Source organism: Rhinolophus hipposideros, assembly GCF_964194185.1.
Source record: "Rhinolophus hipposideros genome assembly, chromosome: 10".
Taxonomy (NCBI): domain Eukaryota; kingdom Metazoa; phylum Chordata; class Mammalia; order Chiroptera; family Rhinolophidae; genus Rhinolophus; species Rhinolophus hipposideros.
Window position 1 is genome coordinate 2,324,394 of NC_138056.1, and position 16,768 is coordinate 2,341,161.

General features: G+C 46.8%; 1 protein-coding gene across 1 annotated transcript in view; it reads left to right on the top strand.

Moving 5' to 3' along the window:
• LOC308504083 (actin, aortic smooth muscle-like) overlaps positions 1–15,992 on the top strand; it is a 36,232-nt gene extending 20,240 nt beyond the window's left edge. The window contains exons 7-10 of the mRNA XM_081064112.1: positions 2,407–2,568; positions 4,418–4,606; positions 5,685–5,866; positions 13,929–15,992. Coding sequence (XP_080920238.1) covers positions 2,407–2,568; positions 4,418–4,606; positions 5,685–5,866; positions 13,929–14,072 — 677 coding nt within the window. The 3' untranslated portion in view covers positions 14,073–15,992. The remainder of the gene's footprint in view (positions 1–2,406; positions 2,569–4,417; positions 4,607–5,684; positions 5,867–13,928) is intronic.
• The last annotated feature ends 776 nt before the right edge of the window (positions 15,993–16,768 follow it).

Genomic DNA, 16,768 nt, shown 5'->3' on the forward strand with positions numbered 1-16,768 from the left:
GATACATGTTTTGCAAATATGTGCTCTGAATCTATGGCTTGACTTTTCGTTCTCTCTCTGTGTCTTTTGAAGAGCAGAAGTTTTTAATTTCAACAAAGTCCAATTGATCAGTTCGGTTTTTTTGTGACTCTTGCTTTGGTGTCATGTCTAAGAAATATATGCTGAACCCAAAGGTGTTCTGCTGTGTTTTACATTTAGTTCTATGATCCATTTTGAATACATTTTTATATAGCAGAAGGTGCAAATGAAGTTTTTAAAATATGCATAGATGTCCAAATGTTCCCACGTTATTTATTGAAAAGACTATGCTTTCTTCATTGAATTGCCTTTGCACATTTTCTTTGAAAATATATATGTGTGGGCCTATTTCTATACTCTTTATTCTGTCCCATCTATTTGTGTAACTGTAGGTTAATACATATTGTCTTGATTACTGTAGCTTTATAAGTCTTGAAATAAACGTGTAGTGCTACATTTTTGGTCTCTTGTTTTTGATAATGTTTTGGCCATCCTAGGTTCTTTGCATTACCATGTAAATGGTAATGTTTGTCAATTTCTAATAAAAAAAAGCCTCTTTGGGTTTTTTTTGTTTAATTGGAACTGCACGGAACCTATACATCAGTTTGGGGAGAACTGACAACAACATTGAGTCTTTGAACAGATGAATATGATATATACTTCCTCAGTAGTCTTTAATTTTTCTTGGCAATGTTTTGTGGTTTACACTGTACGAATCATGCATATCTTTTGTCAGACTGATCTCTAAGTGTTTCAATAGTATTTTGATTCTATTGTAAGTGATATCTTTATTTCAATTTCTGATTGTTCATTGCTAGTATATAGAAATACAATTAGGGGCAGCCGGTTAGCTCACGTGGTTAGAGCACTGTGCTCTTAACAACGAGGTTGGCGGTTCGATCCCCACATGGGCCACTGTGAGCTGCGCCCTCCACAAATAGATTGAAATAACCACTTGACTTGGAGCTGATGGGTCCTGGAAAAACACACTTACACAAGTTAAAAAAAGTTTTGTTTGAAAAGGAAATACAATAGATTTTTGTATATTGGTATTGTATCCTGGTACCGTAACTAAAGTCATTTATCCATGCTGGTAGGTTTTGTTTTTGTTTTTGCTTTTGTTTCTGTTTTTTTGTAGATGTCATAGGATTTTTCTACTTGGCAGTCATGTTGTCTGTAGATAGCTTTACTTCTTTGTTCCCAGACCAGGTGCTCCTTATTGTTTTTTCATGCCTGGCTGCTCTGGCTAGAACCTCAAGCACAAAACTTGTCTTATTCCTGATCTCCGAGGGAAATCACAGCCTTACCGCTGAGTACAGCGTTAGCTGTGGGTTTTGCACAGACAGCCTTCGTCAATGTGAGGAAGTTCTTTTGTAGTTTTAGTTCATTGAGGGTTGGTTTTTTTTTTTTTATGAATGGATATTGAATTTTGTCAAAGGCATTTTATGCATCTGTGGATATAATCATATGGATTTTCTTTTTCAGCTCTTTATTATGGTGAATTACAGTGATTGATTTTTGAATGTTAAAACGACCTTCCATTCTTGAGATAAAACCCGCCTGGTCATGACGTGTTATCCTTTTGATATGTGGTCAGATTCAATTTGCGAAAATTTTGCTTGGGAGTATTGCGTCTGTGTGCATGAGGGACGCTGGCCAGCGATGTTTTTCTTGTGTCCTGCCTCTCAGGGACTGCTGTCCTTTGTTGCCCAATGTCCAGCATCTTGAAAACTGTTGTTTCCTGTATTTTGTCCTCTTTTGTGGGTGTTCCAGTTGGAGTGGAGACCCACTCTTTGTTCCCCACCTTAGGTAGACGTGGAACTCTTCTCGTCTCATTTTGCTTCCTTTAAATTTGAAATTCTTGGTTGCCAGATTCACCAGGTGAAAGAAGCCAACTTCCCAGACCTTAATCAGCTTTGGACAGTTCCAGAAGGCACCATTTCAGACAAAATGAGGCCATGTGTTCCCACGTCATGTCACATCCTTTTGGAGTAGCCTTGCTAACCGAAACGAATGGCTCCTCCACTGCTCAGACTCTTCCTCTGCTCCAGGGCCATGCAGAGAGTCCCAGGGTCCCCATCCACACAGATAGTTCATTAGAGAAAAAGGTATTAGGGGCAGAGTGTTCTTCCTCTTTCACCTCTGTGGCAGCAGCTGCTGCTAACCTGTATATCTGGTTTAATAGAAATAGCTGTAGCTTTCTGTGCAGAAAGTCAGCTCTTGGTCTAATCCAGATAAGCTCCACCCGGTGGAGGGAGAGTTGGTTCCTCAGACCCATGACTTCCCATCCAGTCTTTTCCCTTTCTATCGTCTCTTCCTGCAGACTTGACTGCTGATAAGAGACACCATGCACTTTGCTCTCTGATGCCAGAGTGTTCTCTTGTCTAGGAACGACCATCGAATCTGGAGAAGGAATGACATACTTCGTGCCCATCACTGATGGCTGCCCTCTGCACCAGTCGACAATGAAGATGGACATGGCAGGCCAAGATATAACCTTGTACCTCCTGCAGCGACTGTCAGAAAGGGGGCACTCATTTACGAGTACAGGTAGGAAACGGTTATTCTTGGCCAGATAAACCAGTCCCTGCCTGGGGTGTAATATCCTTTTTGGCTTGCTTAACCTGCAGCCTTCAGTTTGTAAAGCTAAGGTTACTTGACCATCCAAGTTCTAAAAACAACCCATCTATATCTAGGGATATTTAGTAGATTAATATTGACAATGAGGATGATGGTCATGATGATGGTGATGATGGTGATGGTGGTGATGACGGTGACGGTGGTGATGGTGGTGACGGTGGTGGTGGTGATGGTGGTGATGGTGACAGTGGTGTGATTATGGTGATGAAATGATGATGACCTAAGCCTTACAGAGTACTTGCCCTGTGCAAGGTACTGTACTAAGTAAACATTTCACATACATTCTCTCATCGTTTCAAGATATAACACCGTGAGGGGAACAGTTTTCTCTAATGCAAGGGGAAGGGCCATAGGAACGTTAGGTGACTTCAACATCCCTTGACTAGGAGGTGTGGCAGCTGGGCTGTGAACCCAAGGACTCCAGATGAGGGTGTGCCTGTCCCATTGTTCACCCAGTTCCTGGACTAGGTTCCCAGACAGTGTAAATTTCATGACACCAATCCCCAACAACGCTGCAACCCTGCCTTCTACTTTCTGGTGTTCTCAGGCAAGAAATCTGTGTCCAAAGCCACAAAAGTATGGAACCCTAAAGAATAGCAGTGATTAAAGGGGAAGGCAAGGGAAAGTGAGGATTGGCTGGGACAAAGTCAGACATTTTATCGATACCTCAAGTTTAGGAAAATGTTTATGTGCATTATTTCATCTCATCCTTACAACAATCCTATGAGTGGTGATTAATCTCATTCTTGAAGACTAAGGAAAAGGAAGGTTTAAGAGAAGAATAAACTTGCTTAAAGCCAGGAACTTGGTAAATGACAGGGGTGAGATTCGAACATCTGTCTCACCAAAACCCAAATGAGGCAAGGAAGGGAAAAATACCAGAAGTGTGCAGTGTCCCAGATGCCAAGGAAAAAGAAGGGCTTGGGGAAAGAAGTCAAGAAAGGACCGAAGAATGTGGCCGTTTGGGAACGGGGACAACCAGGCAAGACAAGTTTGGGTGGAGTGTGTGAAGGTAGAAGTCTGAAGTCAGTGGGCCGAAGAGTCGGCTCAATTTCCAGCTGAGCTGGGCCAGGGCCTTCCCTCTGACCCAGGCTCAGAAACAATGATAAAATATAAAAGCATAACACCAAAAGACAGGGCTGGGTCTAAAACCTGTTCTCAGGAACGGGGGAGTAACCTTCCAGATATTTCCAGACGAAGGCTTTGATCGGCTTGGGCAGAGGACGGGTCAGCGGTGAGCTGTTTACAGTCGATACTCACAGCACGTAGGGATGGGGCACCAACAAAACCTGCTGCTTTAATAGGTCATGAACTGAACCTGGGGCGGCCGGAGGGCTCATCTGGTTAGAGCTGGTGCTGGTAACAGCAAGATTGCTGGTTCGATCCCTGAATGGACCACTGTGAGCTGCGCCCCCTTCAAACAAACAAACAAACAAACAACACTGAACTTGACTTTCCAGCCCCCAGAACACACAGTGTACATAGTATCAGCCTGTAAATGCAGACATTTTTTAAACACTTGCATCTTAGTTCAGACAGCTGGGTTCTACCTTCTCTTTCACAATCCCAGGCCCCCAACACGCATTTCAGATCAAGAGGGACTGACTATGAGATGCAAATGGAAATAGCTACAATCGCGCTGTCGTATCCTGGCCACAAGGAGTTGAATCTCCAGGATGGTGCTCCCGGGTGACGGGAGGGGCAGTGGCAGTCCTTTGTTTATACCCTTTTCTAGCTGGCCCCTGCCTTTCTACCACAGGTGACCGGGAATATATCCGGGACATGAAAGAGAAATGCTGCTATGTGGCTTTGGACTTTGACAAGGAAAAAATGGAAGCCCAGTCGCCTCCCCCCACACAGAAATACCTGCTGCCTGATGGCCGGGAGATCGACCTTGGGCCAGAGAGGTTCTTCTGCCCGGAAGTGCTTTTCCAGACAGACCTCATGGGTGAGCGGTGGGGAGGACAGGTGAGCCCTGACGGCCGGGCTCACTGTCAGGGGCAGGGGCTGGGGCAGCCGGGAAGGGATTCCACGTGGGGTAGCAAATAGGGCAATTGCAAAAGTTCCTCTGCTCTCGGCTACCACTTATTAAGCACTTACTATATGCCTGTCACTTTGCTGACCATTGCACGTGGGTTCTATCCCATAATCCTCCCCCAAATCGCTTATTATCCCATTTTACAGATGAGGAAACCCACTGGGGAGTGTTAAATATTTGTCGGGTGTGATTAAGTAGTGTGCTGGGCTGTAAGTCTTCTCTTCCATGCGTGTTGTTCATAGTCCACAGTGAGAAGAACCCCAATGAGGATGGCATCAGAGCCTTCACTGCACACACTCTTTGGGCTGGGCGCGTCTTAAAGGGTTCCTGTGACGCAGCCTTTCAGTCCTTATTCCAAGGTTATTCATAGGAACTATGACAGATGAGCAAAAACGAGGTCCCGACAGGCACCTCACCCCCAGAAGCTCAAATATTGACAAACAAGAGCACAAGGCACCTATCTTCTAAGGGCTGGTCTCATTATGTTTGGGTTCATTTGTGGGGAACAAAAGACGCGCCACGAAAGGACACTAACTAGACTTACTGTGGAGATCATTTTGCAGTATACACAAATACAGAGCCATTAAGTTGTACCCCTGAAACCAACAAAATGGTGCACGTCAGTTAGACCTCGATCAACAACAAATAAATAAAAAGAAAAAAATTAAAGAAAGAAACAATCAGCATAACTTTTCCAAGGCTACCCGAGCAAGGGCACTGCCTCTACAGAAATCCTTTCATTCATCGTGTGATTGGTACCAAGGCATTAAACATTCACACTTATCAGTAGCACATGGGTGTAAATTCCGTCGGGTCAAGAGGTGAACGAGTAGGTATTACTCAACCACCAGCAGTTGAGTCCCAGGACTGCTGGGTGGGGCTCATGTTCCCGGCCACACTGGCTGCTGAGACTTGGGGGCCCAGGCATGCAGCCAGCCGTGGCCCTGTCCCCACGTCCTCTCCTCCGCCCCCCCACCCCCCATGCCAGGGCGACACAGCCTGGGTATCCACATGACCGCGTTCCACAGCATCAGCTCCTGCAGCCCCGATCTCTGGAAGAGCCTCTTCAGCCACGTGGTGCTGTCTGGAGGTACTGGCTCCTGCTCGGGCCTGAGGCCCCGGATGCAGAGAGAGCTCTCGGCGCTGGTGTCCCCGACCATCCACGTGAAGGTACGTCCTCCCACCCACCCGCGTCATCCCACAGGTCGTTCTGGAAGCCTCTGAGGTGCCAGGCACATGTCAGGGGCTTGGGGAACACCAACAAACGGAAATGACCAGCTCCCAGAGCTTCCCTTCCCTTGGAGGAAGCAGCAGACAATGCAGGTCAAGGTTCCGTGGAAGTGTCTGTGTTAGAAGGGGCCACAAACCACGGGGGAGGCAGCGGAGGAAGGGGTGGTCTGAGTGGTGGTGGGAAGGTGACACGTGAGTAAACACACGAAGGGAGTAACACAGAGCATGTGCCTGTGTGGGGAAGAGCATTTGGGCAGAGGGAACAGCCGAGGCAGCAGCCCAGAGGCTTCCTTCCTGAAGGAAGAGGCTGAGAGAGAGACAAGGGGAGACAAGGTCGGAGAAGCTGTGGAAGGCTTTTACCTTGAGAGAAACTGGAAACCACCAGGAGGTCTGAGCGGAGCAATGACGCGCGCCATCCTGCCAGGCTCTGGAGGAGAGCGCAGGCTGCTGGGTTGGGGGCCGTCTTCGGGATGGGGACAACAGGCTGTCAGGATGCAGGTGGAGTGTGGTGCTATGATTCTGGCCAAGATGCTGGTGGCTCAGAGCAGGCAGTACAGGGACGGAGGTGGCCGCCCTCCAAATGCACGTGAAGGTCAAGGCAACAAGGTTTGCAGGGAGAGCTGACGTAGGCTGTGAGAGGGAGAGGAGCCTGAACTCCTGGGGACATGCAGATGCCATCCCTGAGACGAGCAGGACCATGGCGGCAGCAGAATCGGGAGACATGAAGTGGCGCTTTGGACCCGTCGAGTTTGAGATGCCTTCTGTCGTCGGAGAGCAGATGTCGGGCTGGGATACGGAGAGTTTGGGGCCCATGTGGCGTCTTCAGCGCAGGCGTGGTGCTTAACGGACAGATGGGATTGCACAGAGGCGTGTAGATGACAGTGACAAGGAATGAACTCAAGTGACCCCGCAGGGAGAGGGAGGTTGGCGACACAGAGAGACCACACTTGCAGGCGGGAAGCAAAAGGCTTTCCTGGCCCTGGGGCCCCAGAAGGCCCCACCTGACCGGCTTTAGGAAGTCACTCAGCCTGCCTGGTCCTCTGCCCCTTCGTGGGGCTCCCCCATCATCCCACCAGCTCTTCCAATTACCTTTACACATTGTGAAAACAATAGGCTTTACGTTGTAGAGCAGAACGTAGTGTCCGCGTAGCGCCCCCTCCAGCACACGCGCAGTGTCTCCGGTGACACGCGCCTCGTGTCTTGCGTGAGTGGAAGCACCCGTCACCACTGATGAACCGAGGCTGTGAGCACTGGCTGAAGTCACTGTACTGGAAGGCTCCGTCCTGGAGTCGTACACTCCATGGCTGTGAGGGGGGCACAGTGTCGTCCTGCAGTCAGCCTCACTTCTGTCACTGTCACACGGGTCACCTCAAAATGCCTGTGCTCCTCCCATTCACCCCTCCCCGCTTGAACTTGCAACCTCTGAGCCTTTACTGTCGCCCCAACCTTGAGCCGGTCCTTTGCTCTGTCGGCAAAGATTTGCTCCCCCAAACGAGAACTGAGAACCGGGCTTGGTCACCCAGGGTGACGTTTGGCAGTGAACACAGAATAAAGATCCTGGTCTGGGTCCCCTCTGTCCCTCCTGCAGAGTGGGGACTGTCACTGGGCAATGCGAGAGGGAGTTCTGGGGAAGGCAGATACATCCGCTGGTACTGTGCACACACGCGTGCACACATACAGACATATACATACACAGATATACATACACACACATACACACACACATACACCCATACACATGCTTATACACGTACGTACATACACATGCATAGACAGATATACACACACACGCTACTGCTGTTCCCGTCTGAGATGGGCAGCCCTGTGTAAAGTAAAAGCACACGTCGTCCGGGAGACCATCCTGCCTTCCTAAGACTGCACCCCCTGTATGAAATAGTTTACGCTATCCCACATATTTAGAGCAGAGAGTGTACCCCCGTCTTTGCACTTCCTGAGTCCGCAGTCTTCCTCATACGATCTTATGTGATGGTAAAAACATGCACGTAATGTTGGAAAACTGTTCCCTACCTGCCTTCTCATCTGCTAAGTCTGCGGCTCTTGCTGCGCCTGTCACGTGAGGCCAGATATTTACACGCTGTTGGAAAGCTGTCATTCCAGTCGCTGATGGCGTCTGGAGCAGAGGCTGTTGCCTGTAATGAACTTTCCCCAAATCAGAAAAGAAGGTACAGCTTAGCCCAGAGGGGAAGACAAATGCAAGTGTGATCTCCTGTCCTAGTTTTCTGACCACCTTTGCAAAGGGCATCTCTCGGGCCATATTTCCCCATCGGCTGCCAGCCTGTGGCTGAGCTGACTTCTGGACCAGGCTCCTCCACCCACCTCTCTTCGGAGTCCTCAAGGTACCCCCCAACCCCCCAAAACCTTCATATGAAACTTGAGGGCAACACCCATTTTTTGTAACTTTATTGAAAGGAATTTCTCTCCTGTCCTGTTTGGGGGTGAAGGAGGTGTGGATGCGCCTTTAATCATCCACAGAGCCCATTAAATTTTCCCCTAAAGAAGAGAAGAGTTCTCTCCCTAAAAGGAACTCATCCCCCATTAGGTTCCCGTGAGGCCAGCTTCAAAATAATAGTCTCTCCCAACAACCTAAATCCTGCGATAATAATGTTCTCGGGAGACAATTTTCAGCCGCCATTTCCCCTTATTTCTTTAGAATGATTTTTGTCCCATTGAGTCCACCTCACGATGTGGATTTCCTGAGCTGGGAATGTGTGCACAGTGCAAGGCTTTCGGAGCATATGGCCGAACTGCCCTCGGAAGCCTCCAGCCCCGACCTGTCATGCAGGTGAGGCAGCTCAGCCACCTGTGCTCTGCTGCTCGGGCGCCGTCGATTTTCAAATACTTTTCCCAACTGGAGAGGTGGAAAGCAAATGACTGTTCTAACTTGTATTCCTCTAAGTACTAACGAAGGTGAACAGTTGTACTCATGTTTCCTCGCTGGCTGTAGTTTTTCTCTCTCTTCTTTCATTTTTTAAAACGATTTTTATGAAAATGTAGCTCACATACAATATTAGATTAGTTTCAGGGGTACACCGTAGTTATGCAACATTTATACACCTGAGTAAGTGATCACCATGGTAAGTCCTGCGACCATCGGACACTGTACCACGTTATCACAATACTGTTGACTATATTTCCCATACTCATTTGCTTTATACATGGAAATTTGGACCTCTTATTTCCCTTCACCTTCCCCCCCCTTTAAATTTACCAGTTACAGTTGACATTCAGTATTATTTTATAGTAATTTCAGGTGTACAGCATAGTGGTTAGATGTTTATATAACTTAAGAAGTGACCCCCTGACTGGTCTAGTCCCCACCTGGCACTATATGTAGTTATTACCATATTATTCCCTATGCCTTACTTTACATCCCCATGACTGTTTTGTGACTATCAATTTGCATTTCTTAATCCCTTCACCTTTTCACCCCCAACACTCCCATCTATCACCCTGATAGATCTAGGACCCATCTGACCCCATACACAGTTATTACTATACTATTGACTGTATTCCTTCTGCTATACCTACATCCCCATCGCTACTGTGTGACAGCCAATTTGTACTTCTTAATCCCTTCCCCTTTTCACCCACCTCAACCCCCCTTCCATCTGGCAACCATCAAAATTTCTCTGTTTATCTACGAGTTTGTTTCTGTTTTGTTTGTTAATTTTGTTCTGACACTCTACATATAAGTAAAATCACATTGAATCTGTCTTTCGCTGTCTAACATACTCCACTCAGCACAGTACCCTCCAGGTCCATCCATGTCACCGCAGATGGCAACGACCCATTCCCCTCCCTGGCTGAGCAATATTCCATTGTCTATATGTACCCCCTCCTCTTTATCCATTAATCCATCCACAGACACCCAGGCTGCCTCCACATCTGGGCCATTGTAAACAATGCTGCAACAAACATATGGGTGCACATGTCTCCTCAAAGTAACGTTTTAGGATTTTTCAGATAAATACCCTGGAGTGGGATTACTGGGTCCTTCATTGCCTCTTCTTATAGCCTTTCTTTAAAGTCTATTTTGTCTGGTATAAACATTGCTACTCCAGTTTTTTGTTTTTTCATTTCCATTTTCATGAAATATCTTTTTTCATCCCTTTACTTTCTGTCTGTGTGTGTCTTTCCATCTTATGTGTGTCTCTTGTAGGCAGCATATGTAAGGGTTTTGTTTTCTTATCCATTCAGCCACCATATATATCTTTTGATTGAGCATTTAATCCATTTACATTGAAAGTAATTGTTGATAGATATGCAGCTATTGCCATTTTGTTATTCATAATTTTTATCTTTTTTCCCATCTTAGAGAAGTCCCTCTAAGATTTCTTGTAATACTGGTTTGGTGGCGATGAACTCCTTTAGCTCTTTCTTGTCTGGGAAGCTCCTTATCGCTCCTTTAATTCTAAATGATAGCCTTGCTGAGTAGTGTAATCTTGGTTGTAGGTCCTTCCTTTTTATCATATTGAATATTTTGTGCTAATCCCTTCTGGCCTGCAAAGTGTCTGTTGAGAAATCAGCTGACAATCTTATGGGGTCTCCCTTATAAGTTACTAGTTGCCTTTCTCTTGCTGAATTTAGGATTCTTTCTTTGTCTTTAACCTTTGCTATTTTAATTATAAAGTGTCATGGTGTGGGCCTGTTTGGGTTCATCTGGTTTGGGACTCTCTGCTCTTCCTGGGCTTGTATGTCTCTTTCCTTCACCAGGTTAGGAAAGTTTCCAGTCATTATTTCTTCAAATAGGCTCTCAATCCCTTGCTTTCTTTCTTTTCCTTCTGGTACCCCTATGATGCAAGTGCTGTCAGGCTTGGTGTTGTCCCAAAGGTCTCTTAAACTCTCCTCATTTTTGGGGGGATTCGTTTTTCTAATTGCTGTTTCAATTGGGTGTTCTCTGCTACAGTGTCTTCCAAGGCACTGATTCAGTCCTCTGCTTCATCCAGCCTGCTCGTGATTCCTTCTAGTGCATTCTCCATTTCAGCTATTATATTCTTCACTTCTGACTGGTGGTTTTTTGTGGTTTCTATGTCCTCTTTTTATGCTTCCTATCTCTCTGTTGAAGTTCTCACCAAGTTCCTTGAGCATCTTTAGAACCTTGTTTTGAACTCTGTCTCTGGTAGGTTGCTTGCCTTCATTTCATTTATTTCATCTTCTGGAGTTTTCTCCTGTTCTTCCATTTGGGACACATTTCTTTGTTTCTCATTTTTGCTGCCTCTTTGTGTTTGTTTCTATGTATTACATAGATCTTCTATGTTTCCAGTCTTGGCCGGGTGCCCTTATGTATTAGGTGCCCTGTGGGGCCCAGTGGCACAGTCTCCCTGGTCACCTGCTCCTGGAGTGTCTTTTGGGTGTATTGTGTGTGCCCTCCTGTTATAGTTAAGACTTGATTGCTATTGGTATATCAGTGAGTAGGATTGACCCTCAAGCTGACTGGCTGTGGGGTTTGGCCACATCCATAGCTTACAGGCTGCAGTGCAAGGCCTTACTCCACTGAGTGGGATTTGCCCCAGTGGGCTCTGGTGCCTGTTGAGACTGACCTTTATGTGTTCCACTTGGGGGGCTAATTGGGCAGTGCTCTGCTATGGTCTGAAGCCAACTTCCATGTATGTTGGTTCTGAGGTCTCTTGGGAGGGGCTCTGATGCAGGCCCAGGTCAGCCACTGCCTGTGACTGACTGAGGGCTACCTGGTAGGAGCTACAAAGCAATCTGCAGTTGTTTACTGCCTGTGCTGGACCTAGAGGTGTGAGGGAGAGGCCACGGTGTGAACTGAGGAATCTGCCACCAGTACCGGGTCTGGGGTAGCTCTGCAAAAAGCCAAGGAAATCCTGAGGCCTGCTGCCACCTTCTGGCTTCCTTAAGGTTGAGCCACTGATAAAGCTCGTGCAGTAAACAAGTTGGGTGAGGCACGGTCTCGGAGTCACTAGAATGGAAAGAATTGTGGTCACCAGGTTAATGTAGATTCTAGTGCCAGTGCTGAGCCTGGAGCCACTCAGCAAAAGTCTCAGAGCTCACCGAGGCCCGTCACTTCTCCCCTGGGGCTTGGTGACTTCCTTAGTTTTCCAAGAAAGAGTGCAGTGAGGCCAGGGTTGGTTGCTTAGGAGAAGGTGCCTCCAGCGTTGGATGAGTTGGGTGGAGCGAGGTCTCACAGAGTCAGCAGGGTGGAACCATGGAGCTCATCAGACCAATCAGATTCAGATTTGGCTGTAAGCATAGCGGACAGGCTCAACACAGGAAAGATGGCAGCGCCCTGCTGGTTGAACAGGAGGGGGAGAACCTTCTCACAGGGAAAATGCTGACTGTCTTCCAGGCCTCCCACTGAGGCCACACACCTCAGTCTGCCCCCCATGTCTGCAAATCTCCCTGTGTCACTATTCCTCTGCAGGAGGCCAAGGTTAGTGCCTGTGAGTGAGTGAGTCTGTGTGTGCAGCTGTTCAAGAGGACACCTGGGTTTCCCGCAGCCTTCCATCCCATCCGGAAGGTCGGAATCCCCACTGTTTTTCACAGCCAGATGTTGTGGGAGCTCCTCTTCCCAGCACCAGTACTCTGGGCTGGGGAGGCCGGTGTGGGGCTGGGGTCTCGTTCCTCCAGGGTGAACCTCCATGGCTGAGATATCCCACCTGATTCTCATCCACTGTATGCAGGTGTGGAACCTGTTTTCGTCTCCACCTCTCCTACCAGTCTTGACGTGGCTTCTTTATATCCTTAGTTATAGGACTTCTGTTCAGCCAGACTTCACATGGTTCTCCAGATTGATTGTTCTGTAATTCAGTTGTAATTTGAATGTGTTCATGGAAGGAAACAGGCACAGTGCCTATCTACTCTGCCATCTTGGATCTCTCTTCTATTACTTTTTAAGCATATTTTTATGATTGCTTACTCCAACCGTCTAGCCATTTTTCTGTTGGTAGTTTTGCTTAACTCAGAAGACTCAGTGTCTTCTGAGTGCACAAATCAGCCCAGCTTTGTGCACCCTTTTGTTGGGTTTTGTGTGTTTGCTTAGTGAAGACACAGATGGGGTAAATGACCCATCTAGGGTGACAGCCCACTGATGGAAGGAATGGAGGATCCAGTACCTGCTGTTGGCTTTTTTTCTGTGCCTGTTGCCTGACCCTGAACATGCTCCCCCACCCCCATCTTCTGACTCTTTTTCCTTAAAATTTCAGCAATATTTCTTCTCTTAACCAATACTGCAAATTGTTTCCAAGCTAAGTACGGTTCTGTGGTGCAACAGAGCCAGCGGGCATTGGTAAAGGAATCTGGTAACTCATTTTCTATATTCCCCCACCTCTGCCTGCACCTTGGGTTTTCCAAATCCTCGTTCCCACCTCTTTTCCCTGCAGTGTTGCAGTTGTCTTCCTGTCTTAGAATAATAAGTGTGTTGTATCAGGACATACCGAAGTGCCCTAAGGAAAGTCGGTGAACATGGGAGGAGAACAACTCTGACTTAAGCAAGGGAATTTAACCTTCCAGAGCCTCAGTGGTCCCACCTGGAAAATGGGTGTGGAGATGCTTACCTCTTCCCAGCCCAGAGGAAGCCTGACTTGAATCACAAGCACTGTTCTGTCCCAGAATCGAGAGTGACGTGTAAGAGGAAGCGTGAAACAAGAGTGAGAATATCTTCAAAGCAATGCCTAAATGTAGATGGGATTTCTCTAGGTGGTTAGATTACCTGTGACTTTTTTTTTTCTGTTTATCTGCATTTTCTAACTTTTCTACAAAACACATATGGCTTTCAGATAGATGCTATATAAGTATAATTGTGTCATATACTTTTGAGTGAATTGGAGAGAGCTACAGGTGGGAAGATGTGGACTATTAAACATCTTTAAAGGGTAGAAGAAATTGTATTTTCCGGGAGGAAGAAATGACTGCCCAATTTAGTGTGGTATTTTGATTCTGGTTTCTCCCCCTCTCTTCCCTCTGACCCCTCCACTTCTCCCTCCCTTCCCTGCTCTCTGCTTCCTCGACCCTCATCTAGGTGTGCACCTGTCCCTACTCCATATATGGCGCCTGGGTAGGTGGTTCCATCCTGTGCTCACTCTCTACCTTCAAGGACATGTGGGTCACCAGCAAGGAGTATAAGGACATCGGTTCTTCTGTCATCAATAGGAGAACCTTCTGATTTGTGGCTTTCTGGACCGTGTCACTTGCCCCATCAGTGCCAACTCTGGGCGGAGCCTTGGCTCAGCTGAATCGATCAGAGCTTAGAATCAACTCAAACGTGATGCTGGCCTTTCCAACTCTAGACTTCAATAAAAAGAGTCACTAAAGGGCCAACTCTCTGTCTGGGCAAGGCTTACTATATCTTGGGGAATGCTCACAGACCCCTCACCACATTAATGCAGAGTCATGAAAGGGAGGGAATTTTTGGTGCCCCCTGTGTATCAGTCAGCGTGGCTAAGCTGTGCTGCAGTAACAAACATCCCCAAAACCTCAGTGCCATAAAACGAGTCTATTTCTTACTCACACAGCATGCCTGCTGAAGGTCAGCAGGGGCTCTCTCTTACATTGTCCTCACTACAGAACCTGGTGGATGGAACAGACAACATCTGAAACATCTGAAATTGTCATTGTGGGTGACCATCAGAGTGCCGTCATGGGCCCTTTATTGATAATAAAATGCTTCAGCCAAGGAGGGACACACGCCACATCAGCTTACAATTGAGTGTCCAGAACAAGTCACATGTCCCCAAACAATCACGAGGAGCCGGGAAGGACCATCCTGCCACAGACCTGGCAGACCCATATGTGAGGAAGGGCACAGATGCCCTGTTCTATGGGGGTACAGTCAGGGTGCGTCCAGATCACACCTGATCAAGGGGCGTTCGCTCTGTCCTGCACCGAATTTGATCCTTCTGATGTTCCTGTGAGATGGCTTTTATTAAAAAGTGGTTTCATGACGCAGAGACTGGAGCTAGAAGGGGATAATTAACTTGTTGAGGCCATTTAGGCTGTGACAGGGAGTTTAAATCCATAGATAACGCCTAGAGGACACAGGAAGGAAGTAACCACAGACATCAGAACAGCTGTCTGCAGGACCATAGAGGGCTGGACGGAGCTATGGGAGAGCCCGAGAGGCATGCTGTCTAATGCAGGTTCAGGATGTGAAAGACAAGGAAAACATTCTGTTGGAGATGGTGACAGAAAACACCAACACAGACAGAGCACCCAGTTAAGTGTGACTGTAGAAATACATCAGTAATAGTTTGGAATAAGCATGCCCCAACGATCACACATGTTTTTATTCCCTAAATCTAGCAACTCTATATAAAAAGGTTCCAATGTGCACCAGAATTCCTACCTGCAAAACTGTCACTAAAAAATAAGGGAATAAAACCCACAAAGATGAGAGGAAGGATTATATCAAACCAAACAGTCCATACCTACTCCAACTAGGGATTGAAATGGTGGGTGGGGGGAAATAATTTGGTGACAGGCAAAGACTCAGAAACTTTACCATCCACACCCCCTCCCTAAAACAATGAGTCCAAGATTATGAGATGAATAAGCATACAAACCACAAGAAAGGAGGCGTTGAGCCAAGGAGCTAACCAAACTTACTGTCATTACAGAATTTTAAAAATTAATAACAGGATGGATAAAACATCTCAGACGATTTCCAAAAAGGGAGTTGTTTAGAGGTAGGGATGAGAAAGGAAGTGAAATTATGGAAAATATGGACATAAAGTAACTCTAGATACTGACAGGAAAGAATCAGTTTCGGTGTGTGTCCCTGATTTAAGGATATCAGGCCAGTGCACCGTGTGGACCCAGCCTGAGCCTGCGAGGTTTTGTTCATTCCATTCAGCATGGAAGTACTGGCCTGTGTGTCTTCCCCAGACCCTCCTCACCTGCCCCAGGTAATGCAGGCAGGGGAAAGGCACCGTGCCAGCAGCCACCAGTGTATTTCAGAGCAATGTTCTGTGGAATGCCATTGCAGGTGTCAAACCCTGGTTCGTGGGTTTCTTCAATCATCACATGTTTCTAATTTTCTTTGTCCCGAAAACAAATATGATTCTTTCAATAAATTTGGAAGTGTTAGCAAAAGCTGCTTGCCATTGTGCTTTCATTAGTGACTCCCCTGGCACAATGCAGCTTGTGTGACAGTCCCACCCACTGACGTGCAGGCTCAGCACACAGACCAACGTCTCTCCCCTTGACAGTGAACTTCACGGGGGCGGTGGCAGTTGGGTGAATAAGCCAGGACACTTTTCAGGCAGGAAACTTTTATGAGATGTTTTTAGTGCGTGGACAGTAGAGTCTGAAGGAATCTAAGGCAGAAGAGCCTGCACCCTTTGTGACTTCCTCCATTTTGTACCGTGTGTGAAACTTTAAAAAATTAACTTAAGGGTAACCAATGGGAAATTAGCAATAAGTGGGATATACAGAGGGTGCCAAAAAATTACACACATTTTAAGAAAGGAAAAATCTGTATTAATTGTAAAACTCAATATACATCGATAACAAAAGATGAATACAAGTCACGTTTGATTGCTGCAATGACAAGAGGTGCTCAGAGTGGTTCCCATCAGGGTCCAGACACTTCCAATTATGGCAAACTACTGCTTGGGCAACGTTGGCCAAAGTGTCCACTTGTATACTTTTTTTTTTGGCGCCCCCACTATGTAATGTGCCTGCACAAGAAAGTTGAAAATAAGGTGGATGTGCCAGGAACATGAGAACAAAGCCAGCAGGTGTCAAAGAAATAAAATTCAAGCAAAATCATTGGAAGAATGAAAGAGATCTTTCGTTGATAAAGGGTGAGGGGCAGCCAGCAATGCTGTAAGTCATGAGCCTTTCCACCTTTGTACATTGCTT